At 39.4% G+C, this 13,771-nt stretch overlaps 1 protein-coding gene across 1 annotated transcript in view; it reads right to left on the bottom strand.

Annotated features, from left to right (window-relative positions):
• The window catches only part of LOC109227205 (ATP synthase subunit delta', mitochondrial-like), an 8,165-nt gene extending 2,510 nt beyond the window's left edge, over positions 1–5,655 (bottom strand). Inside the window, exon 1 of the mRNA XM_019392269.1 lies at positions 5,253–5,655. Coding sequence (XP_019247814.1) covers positions 5,253–5,513 — 261 coding nt within the window. The 5' untranslated portion in view covers positions 5,514–5,655. The remainder of the gene's footprint in view (positions 1–5,252) is intronic.

Genomic DNA, 13,771 nt, shown 5'->3' with positions numbered 1-13,771 from the left:
GGGGAAGATTAGTAAAGGGAAGTTTTTATTTTTTATCCTTTTTACTTTGTCTTTTCTTTTCATTTTTAATTACCCAAACAAATTGCATTCACACATCTAATTTGCGTGACATGCACACATTATTGCCACATAGACTTGGTTAAGGGTCAGAGGTGTTTATTAATACTCATTTTATTGAGTTGGAGTGTTAAATGGGACACTCCTAAATTCATATATCGGGATGGAAAACCGGTGCAAGTTTAAGGCTACGAGGTCATTTTGCCTAAAAATTATAATCTAAATGTTAATAGTGATATCCCAACAATTTTTCACTTAAACTTTCACAAGGACAATTGTGAATAAATATTATATCCAAACGCATGGTTAATAGTATTATCCCAACAATCTCCCACTCAAATTTATAATTATGCATCTACAACTTTCATAGGCATTCCATCAGACAACTATCAACAGTCTTTGCCGGTAAACTCTTTGTAAAAGGATCTTGTCAAGTTGTTTTCTAATGCAATCTTGTCCAAGTATTACTTTATCGTAATTAACTGGTTCGGTATAAAGCTCTTCCAAGATCCTATGATGAAACTCTGCCAATAGTGTACACCGAACGAGTTTTTGTTACTATTCTCCCATTACGACCAAGTACTTGCAATAATGGAATATTAACGACTTCTTCATGTAGTGTTCTTTTCTCAACATTACTCCGTCCCACTACTTAAATACAATGAAACATTAGTTCCAACTTGTAAGGTTGGATGTTCTGGAACGTCTGGATTTTCATATGACTTATTTGTTATTTGTTTGCTTAGTTCCTGTAAGACTACTTTCCTTCTGAGAACATGGTTTATTAAATAGTTCTCTTCTAGAAATCTAGCATAACAATTACCGTATTTCCTTTAAAACAACAAAATAAACCTCCTTTTATTCCCTCTGGATATCCATAAACTCAAACACATCCATTCTTGATTCCAACTTGTCCATTTTTCCTTTCAGCACATGTGCTGAACAACCCCATACCCGAACATGCCGCAAACCGAGTCTACGTCTAGCCCACAGTTCTATAGGTGTCAAGGTACCGATTTAATTAAGAACGTAATTTGCAGTTTCTAAGGAATATCCTCGAAAAGAAGACGACAAATCTAAATAACTCATCATTCATCTAATTATCTTCATTAGAGTTTTATTTTTTCTTTCTGCTACATCATTCTATTGTAGCATCTTTGGTGTAGGCAATTTGGATGTGATTTTCTATTTTGATAAGTAACTGGTAAACTCCACAGAGAGATAATCGCCACCACGATTAGATTGCATTGACTTAATATATTTTCCATGATACTTCTTCATTCTATCTTAAATTCTTGAGTTTTCAAAGTATTCAGACTTAAGGTGCATCAAATAAACATTTCATATTTTGAGTAATCATTTATGAGTCCATGGCGGGTCTGAGGAAGGGTAGGGGCAGGCCTAAGAAGTATTGGGGAGAGGTAGTTAGGCAGGACATGTCATTGCTCCAGCTTACCGAGGATATGACCCACGATAGAAATACGTGGAGGTCGAGGATCAGGGTTGAAGGTTGACAGTTAGTAGTGTGTTCCTCTTAGGCTTACCAGTAGTACTAGGACTATTTTTGTGTTATCTTATTCATGATTCTTTACTATTACATGTTGTGTCATTCGTGCACGTTACCTAAATGTATTGTTGTTATCATTGTTTGCTACTTGTTGCCTTATCTCCACTGTGCCTTGAGCCGAGGATCTATCGGAAACAGCCTCCCTATCTTCATAAGGTAGGGGTAAGGACTGCGTACACACTATCCTCCCCGACCCCATTTATGGGAATACACTAGGTTTGTTGTTATTGTTGTTGTAGTAATCATTTATGAACGTCATAAAATACTCAAAACCACCTCTTGGTTGTATATTCATTAGACTATATAACTTAGAATGGATTAATTCTAACTTATTGCTAAGCCTATTTCCTTTTGAGGGGAAAGGTCTCATAATAATTTCTCTCTCCAAACAGGATTTACAAATTAGCAATGCCTCCACTTTCAATGAACCTTAAGATCTATCCTTGACCAACTTCAAAATCCTATCAAAATTAATATGACTTAACGCAAGTGCACAAGTTTCATTCAGTTCCGAAGAACGTTTTCTCTTATGGGGTAGATTAATATTGTTCATCTCGAAAGAGATATCAATAATAGAAAAAAAAAAACATGCATCAATGTACCACGAGGGTTAAAACGTTTATGAAAAAAATAAATTGAACATCCATCTCTTTTTAACTAGAAACAGAAGCCAAATTCCTTCCAAAAAGAAACTAATGAGAGGATTGGATGAAGTCGTTGTGAATTTTAGATATAAATATTAAACAGATCAGGATAAGTCAAATAACACTAAATGATAAAATCTAGAATGGATTCAACATTTATACATATATGCATCTTGAACAGTAACCTTCGATGAGAAAATACTGCTCGTGCAATGTATATAAATAATGCAAGATTAATACAATCCAGAAAGAAATAGACCTAACTCAGTTGGAGCGTATACTATTACTTTTAGTCAATTGTATATAATCTTTGAACACTAGTTCTATTGATCCAAATTCCAACATGTCAAACACAGATAGAGAGCTAGTCGATGTTATCAATTACTAGCAAATTTGTTATCAAGAATTAATAGCAATTATACCGAATGCGCTCATACTAAATTTATTCGATATGGACGAGGACCTAAAGTCAACATATAAATTTATTCTCACATATAAATTGTAATTAGCAATGGAGACAACATGAATTAATTTCGATCACCACTTTATCATGTCTGTGTTAGAATTTCAAATTTAACCTAGCATGTAAAACTAAGATCGAGAGTTAGTACATGTATCAAATTACTAGAAATTTTACCTAGTGAACTTATGATAAATTTATCCGATATGAAAAAGACTTAAAGTCATATAAATTTATCATCTCACTAGTAATTATCAGTGGAGACCATAGGAATTAATTCTTATCACCCCGTATCCTAGACAATCTATACATGGTACATCGGGAATATTCAATGACAAGTAGACGACTTGGTGAAAATTCTTTGTTAATCATAATTCCTGTTCCATGTATAATATAATCTCACATGTATAAAGCCGTGAAGAATTTTCAATGATTCCAAATAAATAAATCACCTTGGCGGTCACTATTTATTAATCATAATTCTTATTCCATGTAAAATATTCATAGATTAAGAATTTATGATTAATAAATAGTTACGACAAAAATGGTTTATTTATTTGCATGAAAATTCGTAACACTTTATGTTTCCCTGGTTTGAAGGTTTTCTCGGTCCAACTTAATTCAAGATTTTCAAGATCCTTTCCTAATTGATTCATGACTTGTAATCCTAATTTATTAGGACTATGTTTGGTGCTTTCCTAGGTAGTTAGAATTTTAGTTTCCTTCTCCTAAGGTTGTTGGATCTCCTTTCCAAGAATGTATGATTTCTTCCCTAATCGTTCTTTATCAGTTAGCTATTTCCCAGTTCATTTTTACTTATATTTTCTAACCAAATTTGGTTATACTCTTAGCTAGCATTAGGCACCACCGTACTCCATATAAAAGGGTTTCTTTTTTAATTTTTTTGAGAATGAATGTGTGTGTGTGTCGCCTCTTTTCTTGGACTTTTTTAGTGCTGAAATTGTGCCCCCTAATCTTCATCATGTAGACATCAATTTGGGCCTTGAATAGACAATTATAGCAATTGTCAAATTGATCTTCAATTGGCTTGAGCTCTTCTTTCTAATTTGCAATTGAAGCCCAAATTTGTCTTGAGTTCCTTTGTCTTGGATCTTTCATAGGCCTTCTAGAAGCTTCGGAAGCTTGGTTTTTTGCCTTTAGTAGACTTCTATGGATGCAATCACTCCAGATGCTCAAAAGGATCAATTAAAAAAAAGGACGGATAGCGTGTTGAGATAGAAAATGAAGGGTAATTTGCCTGTCGAAAGCAAACTCCCTACTACAGCTTCATGATTCCATTTGATTGTTCAAGAGGTTTTTTTCTCTTTCCTTTTTTTTGGGTCATAATGCATATTAACTGTACTTGATAAGTTTGAAGGTACAGAATATTGATGGTAGAGGGCAAGTATCGTTAGACGTTTATAGAAGCATCAAACCGAAAAGACAGCAGAGCAGAAGCCCAACTCTGTGCTCTTTCTAATTCTGTAATCAATGCACGCAAAAAGTTACTTTTGAACAATGTATGGTCAAGGTGATGGGGGAGAGGGCATATTGCTTACAAAAGGCCATTCGCCAAGTGCAGGAAAAAAGCAAGACATAGTCTCTGCATCAAGCATTTGACTCCCTAATCTTTTTTTTGATTTGCACCGGGTGTCCGAGTCTCTTAGAGCCCCGACTAATCCCGGGGGTGCACAGGCCCTCGGCAAGGAGTTTCCCGCAAGTGCACCACGGTTAATTCAGGTTTTACCCAATCCGATAGCCCTCAGAAATTGTTTGCACCCAGTGGGTTTCGAACTTGAGACCTTGAAAGGGAGCAAACCCCAAGGCATTTGACTCCCTAATCTTTATATATTTCCCTTGAATTCATAAGTCTGAACACCACAACATTTGTAATCTACTTGACTGATACAATCTCCAATGTAGTAAATTTTCCAGCATCATTTCCATGTCATTCCTCAAAATTTTCGCGATAGAATTAAAGCTTATCTAGTGCAAGGTTTCTTGAAATACTCCTTTAAGGATTTATTTACAACCCAGCCGTTTCAAGCTATAACATGAGAAAATTGACTACATCTGCGAGTCATGAACTACTTGATCGTCAATGTGTGTCTTGCGTTTTAATACTTAAGCACGAAAATTAACGAATTTTTACAGTTGGTTCTGATACTTGAAAACTAAGCAACCACCAACAAGTTAACTCAGTTATTAGCATAGGACAAATTGGAATTATATAAAATGATCCATAACACACACAAGATCATCATTAACAAATCAAATGTTGTGCGTTTGTAATCCAACCAATTCTCATTTTTCTCTGCCTCACTCAGCTCGTCAATTGTCAACAGTCAGTTTAAAAGAAAAGAATCTCAAAAACAACTTCCTATGATGGCCTATGTAATTTAGAATCGAGGCACAGTTGATCCACTGATTGGAGGTACAAAATTAGAGACCATTTTCACAAATAACATATCAAGACTCCACTTTTTAAGAAGACCCCATCATAAAATAAGTACGACAAACATACCTCTTTACCGGAGAGTTCAGAGGAATAAGGAAGGACAAAGTTGACGGTGAGCTTTGTAGGAATAGATGAGGGTGTTGCAGGCCTAGGATCCATGAATGCAGAAGGAGTCTTAGGTGGTTCAGTGTTGGGTATTAATTTCTTCCACGCTTCTACGAATGTGGAATCTACGCGGGGCTCCGCTGGCAGGCCAGTTGAAAATGGGCGGCGCCACCTCATCGTTGTGGCTCTAGCTAGGAGCTGTCTTGAACCGTGTCGGAACATGATCGTTGGTCGTGGTTTAGGAGGCGGATATTGGCGGCGATTGTGCAATCTGATCGGAAGAGGGAGGATGAGCGCTCTGAGATCGAGGCAGGTTGCAGCTCGCTCTTGTTCGTAGTAGAGTGTGTCAAAATTGGGCTGTACAAACAGGGTCTGGCTATTTGGATCAAATTACAGGCCCAATAGGGAATGCTTAAATAAAAGATTTTTTCAAAAAAAAACATTAAACTAATAAACTAAATTAAAATTAAGTAAAATACGTAAAATTAGTAAAAAATGTATTAGGGCAATGGTACCAAAATAAAAAATAACAAGGGGGAGTTACACATACAGTTGTTCGATCAAAAACATTTTTATAGTCCTTAGCCATTATACACATATTATGGACAAATTATATATTGGAGTATATATTTTTCGGCTGCTTTTTGGTCGAGCAGCTATTTAAGAGAATTTCTCAAAGTCAAATCTCATATCTACTCGACTGTTGTCTTTGTACTCTTTTTGAATCATCTCATAGGATTTTTTCTTTCTAATCTTCTTGTATATGATGGTGTTTACTAGATTATTGATTATAATTCATATAATAATCTTTTCGTTTTAATTTTACTATAATTTATTCAACATTCACAATTTAAATGATAATATTTTTTCAACCATTAGAAAATTAGTATGACATATTTTTTAATACAACCACCTTTTCAGCAATAGTTTTACGTAATATTTTTTTTAGAATCTGCTAATATAGTTAAATTGTATTTTATCAAACATTAGTCGTATAAAATGAGAAAAATGCAATATATTATTAATAATAAAAATTAATAAAGCAATAAAAGTTATAAAAAAAAAAACAACAACAACATACCCAGTGTAATCTCACAAGTGGGGTCCAGGGAGCGTAGTATGTACGCAAATCTTATCCCTACCTTCAAGAAGGCAGAGAGGTTGTTTCCGGAAGACCCTCGACTTAAGAAAGATAAAAGGAAGAGCAGCAGCAAGCACACTAAATAGAAATCGAAGCAAAAATATAAAGAAACAAAACTAAATTGAGTACTGCAATTAGATGGCCGAAACGAAAGCAACAATAAGTAATCAAAGAAGTCACGGAATACGAAAATACATAAATAGCACTAACTCATGTACTGAAGTTATTGTCACAAACAACGACAATGCTAAGCGACCTATCCTAACCCTTTACCTTAATTCTCAACCTCCACACCTTCCTATACACAGTCATGTACTTAGTGAGATGGAGCAAAGTCGTATCTTGCCCAATCACTTCTCCTCACATACTTCTTTGGCCTACCTCCACCTCTCCGTAGGCCCTCCAGAGCCAACCTCCCACACCTCCTCACCAGAGCATTCATGCTCTCTTTTTCACATGCCCAAACCATCTGAGTCTCGCCTCCCACATCTTGTCCTCCACAGAGGTCACGCCCACTTTGTCCGTAATAACTTCATTTCTAATTCTATCTAGTCTGGTATGCTCGCACATCTATCTCAACATCCTCCTCTCAGCTACCTTCATCTTTTGGACATTGGAGTTCTTAACTGACCAACACTACGCCCCATATAACATAGTCAGTCTGACCACCGCTCTGTAAAACTTACCTTTAAATTTAGGTGGTATATTTTAATCATACAAAACACCTGAAGCAAGCCTCCATTTCATCCATCCCGCCCCAATACGATATAAAACATCCTCGTCGATCTCCTCATTCCCCTGTATAACCGACCCAAGGTATTTAAAACACTTACTCCTAGGGATGACTTGAGAATCAAGCATCAGTTCTCCGTCTACAACCTGAGTCGAACCACTAAATTTGCACTCCAAGTATTATGTCTTGGTCCTGCTCAATTTGAAACCTTTAGACTCCAGGGTCAGCCTCCAAACCTCTAACATCTCCTTAACACCGTCTTGCATCTCGTCAATTAGAACAATATCATTGTCGATGCCCCTTTTTCTTCTTAAAGGCGAAATCGGGTTTACGACATTTGGGAGGACAACTCTTTTCCTTTTTGGGATTTGGGTTTTGTTTTGGAATTTGAAGAGTCGCCACCTAATGATTAAGTGCATTAGGACACAAAAAAAAGAGTTTTTCAGTTTGAAAACCGGAGTTTGGGTAAGGGCTAGAAATTATCTCGAGGGGAAGGTGTTAGGCACCCCCCAAGATCCACTAGTGTGGTTCCCGACCATGTTACAATTGTGACTTCACTTAACAAGTAAGCAAATAAGGGTTCAAATAGAGGGAGTTTTCACACAATATTGCAAGTAAAATGGAAATTTGAGGAGAGATAAAGAGGGCAGAAAATTCAAGAAAAGATTTAAACAATAAATGAAAAAAAAAACAAATAAAGGGAAAGGGGGGTCCTAGGTTTATAATCAATATGGATCGCCCCACACAACACCCGGTAACCGTTTATACACATGGTGTTATCGCGTGATCATCATATCCATATTCTACCCTTCCCACCCCATAAAGGTTATTAAACGCGTGAGTTGGTCACGAATACTTATTGCGTGCTATTACCCGTCCCGTCCTATAAGTCCTGGAGGGTATTTAGGATCACTATTCCTACGTGGTGGGGCCTAGGCTGAACCCTTAAGTTTAAAGGCAAAAATGCTAAGCGACATACATAACAAATAGGACTGCACATGAGGGGAACATACAAAGGCACATAGAGGCTCACAGATCCCTCCACAAGTGAGCTCATAATTAGCACGTCTCAAACACATTTAAGGTCTCAAAGACAAGAGTTTTAAAAGCCGGAATGTTGAAATAAAACAGTGAGTTTCAGTGAAAGCAGAAGCTTAATTAAGACTAAGTGATTTGAAAAACGCTCGGTTTTCAGAAATACGACGTGGGACAGTAGTAGGATTTAGAAGTATACAGCAGTTTAGGAGTTAGTGAAAATATAGATAAAATCGTTAAAACATTCTTTGTAAATAGAGTAAAGGCATGAGGATACATTAACTTGACGAGACGTAGGATAAAACTTTGAAAATAATAGCACGATTCTGGGAGAAAAGGGTAACCTAGTAGAAAACATAGTAGAACAGATACGCTATTTCGAGATCATTTCAAAGTAGGGCGAGAGTTTAGTAAAGCAGAGTGAAGTTCAGAGAATCAAAAATAAGAATGGGAGCAGCAGAGTTCAAAATTAAAAGAGGCTAATTAGTCTTAAACTGGTAACCACATGATTAATCAATTCTTATTAGGCCTAAAGTTTGCCTAGGCGTCATATACATTGTCTGATTGTCTTAAAGAGTGGACATGCATATTTGATTCTGATTTAAAAAGAAAGGATACGCATGGTACTCGTATTGTTGGATTAAGCATGCTAATAGGCATTTTGACAATTGCAATCCAGATAAGTATAAAACTCTAAGCAGCAGGATGTCTAATGCACAGAAGAGTGCCTAAAACATGATCTCTACTACGCCAATGCAGTAATGACGGTTTGTTAATAATTAAGATTACGAAGTGAGTACAATAATATGCTGAGAATAAAAGACCTAAAATAGGATTTCTAACATATGAAATGCATGTCCTAAGCAAGTTATCTATTGCGCAAATAGGTAAATAAAAAACCTATAAACATGTTTTCTACCCATAGAAATAAACATGCATACCCCTCCCCCATATTCACTATTCAGCCCCCAATCATTCATTTACAAATTATTACAAACCAGTAGTATCTGAATTACAGTAATGAAAATAAAAAAATAAGAAGTTATTCTATAGGGAGCCTTCAGTAGGCCCAAATCCTCCAAACCTTACTGCCAAAATAACCTTTCATAGCTTGGGTGTGCCAAAGTTCCCTAAGGACCTCGAGGGCTCTTGGGCCATGCTCACGCCCAGGCTTAGTAACCAAGAGTTAAACATGTGCAGTGTGGAAATACCAGCCTCAGTGTGTCAGAGTTCAGAGGGTACTCGGGAGGTCCCCAAAGCAGTGCTCACACTGAGGGGGTGGAACTTAAGTATCTAGGAATAAAGTGAAGTGCAAGAGAGTTCGAAAATGTTTTGACAGAAATGTTGAAAGGAATTTCACTTAAAACATTTCGTAAAACAAAGAGAGTCTGTTTAGTATAACAGTTTCTTTTTTTTTTTGAAAAGAGAATAGAGTNAAATGATAGCTTTTCGTGCCACTGCTTGTGTTTCTCTATCATTTTCCTTAGTATCTTCTTGATGTTCTTATTGGCCGCTTCTACAGCTCCATTCATCTCTTCTACAGCTCCATTCATCTAAGGTCTGTAGGCTGTAGAGTTCTTGTGTTTGATCTTGAAGGTTTCACACATGGCTTTCATCAAATCACTGTTGAGGTTGGAACCGTTGTCAGTTTGTGAGCTACAATAGATGTGCTGAGACCAGTCATATCATCATATGACCAGGCGAATATGTCCTCATATTCCCTTAGAAACTCTGTGTATTTTCCTTTTCTGATGGTGACAGATGAACTGATGCGCGTTTCCTTGACATTCTCTGTATCCCCCAAGTTGATAACCTCAGTTTTGTCCAAGTTAGACTTAGGCCTATTCCCAAAGTTCTCAACTTCTTTAACAACCTCTTCTGGTATATCATCCTCTTCTGAGTCAATATCCGTTTGTTGCGTTGTCTCGTTGCAAGTCACAATCGTCGGTTCATCAAGATAAGTAATAGTAATGCTGTGTAAATAAAGTAAACGATAGAAAAATAATAAGCGCTTTGATATAAGAAACTGAAATGCTTTGATAAACTTCATAATTGTTTTGAACATTGGAGCTCTTATTTTCGAAAATAAAATGCGGAAAGAAAATCAACTAGCGAAAAATAAAGATGATGCATGGTGCTTTGTTCAGCCTTGCTACCCCGAAGCTTTCCGGGCCGTGGTGGTTCTGATGGACCAATTATTGAGGCGCGCTCCTCGGCTCACAGCTTGTATGGAAGGGCCTTCCTCTCCTTCCTCCTCAAAAATGACACAACAGTCCATATTATCGTCTTCCAAAAACAGATTCCTCATTGCTGCCAGTGCTTCATCTTCTTCTGACCCATATATGACATCTGCTGGCTGGAAAGTCTGCTCCAGGCGAGGTATCAGATGCTCCAGTAGGTAGTAGGGACTGCGCCATGGTGGCGACCAGTAGTTGAACTCCTCCCAAGTGTATTCATACCCCAAACCGAAAGCGGTACCATGTTTCTTCAGCTTGATGGGTTTGGCGATTCCCTGGAGGTACTTGCCGAGCCCCTTGCCAGGTTCATATCCGCTCCAATTCAGTATACTTTCGATCTTGTCATCCCACCACTTATCCTTGTCTACGGCGTTGACTCGCTCAATGTGATGGTAGGTTTCTCCGCCTATCTTCCTTCTTCCTCCGATCGCTGGGATGGTCTGGCGACTGTATATGGGATTACTACCGTCGCATTGAATAATCACCTCTTGGTGATTCCACTCGAACTTCACTGCCTGGTGTAGGGTTGATGCTACAGCTCCAGCGGCGTGAATCCAAGGTCGTCCCAATAGCAAATTGTAAGATGCTGGGATGTCTATTACTTGAAAATCAACGTCGAACCAAGTCGGTCCCATTTGCAGACACAAACTGATTTCCCCAATAGTGGACCTTTGGGAGCCATCAAAAGCTTTGACGTTGATGGACCCATCCTTGATCTTATGCAGGCTCTTTCCCAATGTTCTGAGAGTAACCAATGGACAAATGTTGAGGCTGGACCCTCCGTCAATCAGAATCCCGGTGATGAAATAATCCTCGCATTGCACAGTGATGTGCAGCGCCTTGTTGTGGCTCAACCCTTCAGGTGGCAGCTCATCTTCGTGGAAAGTAATTTTGTGGCTCTCCAATACTTGCCCTACCATGTTTTCCATTTCTCCTCCAGTTATGTTGCTGGGCACATATGCTTCGCTCAGCACTTTCAACAAGGCATTTTTATGTGTATCGGAGCTTTGTAGCAGAGCTAGGATGGAGATCTGTGCTGGCGTCTTGTTCAACTGATCGATGACTGAGTACTCCTTTGCTTCTATCTTTCTCGAGAGGTCATCAGAAGGAGTTTCGGTGGATCGTCTAGAGGCCTGCTTACTTGATTCAACCAGATGTTCCGGAGTATAAACCCTGCCAGTTCGGGCCATACCCTGTGCTGCAATTGCTTCTCCAGATTTGGTTTTCCCTTTCCTTCTAGCCTCGGCGGTGTAATCCCAAGGAATCGCCTTCGTATGGAATGGTGCTATGGCTGACATTGCTACAGGAATGGGTACCCTTGTTTTGGGAGGTAACACAACAACTTCGAATGGCACAGGTGCTTTCGGGGATCCAAACTCAACCTCAATTGGTCCTGGCGCCTTGGCGGAAGATGGTGCTTCAAGATCGAGCAGTGTGGATATGTTCCCTTTAGCATCCCTAGAAAGCTGGATTTGGACAACAATCGGATTAAGAGTGACTGTTGGTTTCTTTGGATCGTCACCTTCCGCAATCAATCCAATCGACCCTTTGGGGTCCCAATCATCTTCTATTTCTATCATATGAATGCCTCCCCCTTTGTGGTCAGGCAGAGGGTTATTGCGGACGTTCGGAGTAGGCTCCTTTGCTACAATGGTTTTGTTGTCAATCAAGGCCTGAATCTTGTCCTTCAGGGAGCGACACTCATCAATGGTATGACCCTTCATGCCGGAATGGTATGCACAGGTTTTGTTCGGGTTGACCCATTGGGAAGGATTTTCTGGAGTTATAGCAGGGATAGGGGTGATGTAACCAGCAGCTTTGAGCCTTTCATACAGTTGGTCGATTGGTTCGGCGATGGCGGTGTATTGCTTGGGAGGTCTACGGTCGAAGTTAGGGCGCGGTCTAGGGAAGTTTTGGCGGGTGGGAGGTGACTGATAGTGAGAGGGCTGAGCATTATAGGCTTGGTAGACGGGTGCGGGTTGGGAATATCTTGGTGAGGTAGGTTGATATGTGGGAAGTGGAGATGATTGGTAAGTAGGTGGCGGAGCTTGGTAGGAAGGCGGGGGTGCTTGGTAATTAGGGGTAGGTTGATATGCGAGAGGAGATACTGGGTAGGTTTGGTATTTTATTGGGGATTTTGTTCTCTGGGCAACCATCACGGCACTCACGTCCTTTTTCTTGGACGTGCCACCAGACTGTAGAGCCTTATTGGTAGCCTGCAATGGCTCAAAATTAGTGACCATACCACTTTTAATGCCTTCCTCGATCCTTTCCCCTAGCTTGATGATGTCGGAGAATTTCTGGCCTTCAATCAGTATCAACCTCTCATAATATTGTGGGTCCTGAGCTTGGACGAAAAACCTGTTCATTTGTTCTTCTTCTAAGGCCAGCCTGACCTTAGCCGCTTCTGATCTCCAACGAGTAGCATACTCGCAGAATGTCTCTGTAGGTTTCTTCTTCAAATTCTGGATGTAGAATACATCTGGCGCATTCTCCATATTGAATCCGAACCTGTCCATGAAATCGGACACCATACCTACCCAACTTGTCCACTTCTTGGGGTCTTGGCTAATGTACCAAGATAGAGCTTCCCCTTTCAAACTTCTCATGAAGAGCTTCATGCGAACCTTTTCATCTCTTCCGACTCCGACCAGCTTATCGCAGTATGTCCTCAAATGGATTCTGGGATCCCCTGTGCCATCAAACATCTCAAACTTGGGAGGTTTGTACCCCTCCGGAAGTTCGATATCTAGCTGAATGCAAAGGTCCTCATAATTCAGCCCCTCGATGCCTTTATTTCCTTCAACACACTGGACTCGGCTAGTCAGCTTCTTGAGTTCTGCGGCGAGGTTCCTGATGAGAGAGTCTTTGTCATCAGACTCCGGTGTGCTTGAAATAGGTTGAGTATATTGTGGTATGGTTTCCACATAGATGGGGGTGTATTGGGGATGATCATTTGTGGAGCTTAGTGGGTCGAGAATGAGTAGTGGGGTGTTGTTCGAAATGTGGCATGTGTTGCAGTGGTGATGGGGAGCGGATTGGTTTTGTGGTTTTGGGATGTTTTGTGGAGGTGTAAGATTTGGAGAATTGACATCCGGGGTAGTGAGGAAAAAATGATAAGTTTGCCAAGTTCCGAACTTGGTCCAGTTCTTCCTAAAATTTCAATAACTTTTGTTCAAGCTGGGAGGCACTTTCCTTGGAAACCTGAATACCCTGAGAAGTCTCTACCCTTTCAACCGAGCTCTCCTTCCTGATGTTGCTCAAGTCTTCCATTTTTCCCTTGTTCTTGTTTCAGATAGGACTCAGAGGAGGAGGAGGTGGAGGGCCCTTAGAT

This window comes from Nicotiana attenuata, chromosome 6, assembly GCF_001879085.1.
Source record: "Nicotiana attenuata strain UT chromosome 6, NIATTr2, whole genome shotgun sequence".
Taxonomy (NCBI): domain Eukaryota; kingdom Viridiplantae; phylum Streptophyta; class Magnoliopsida; order Solanales; family Solanaceae; genus Nicotiana; species Nicotiana attenuata.
This window is presented reverse-complemented; position numbering and strand designations above follow the sequence as displayed.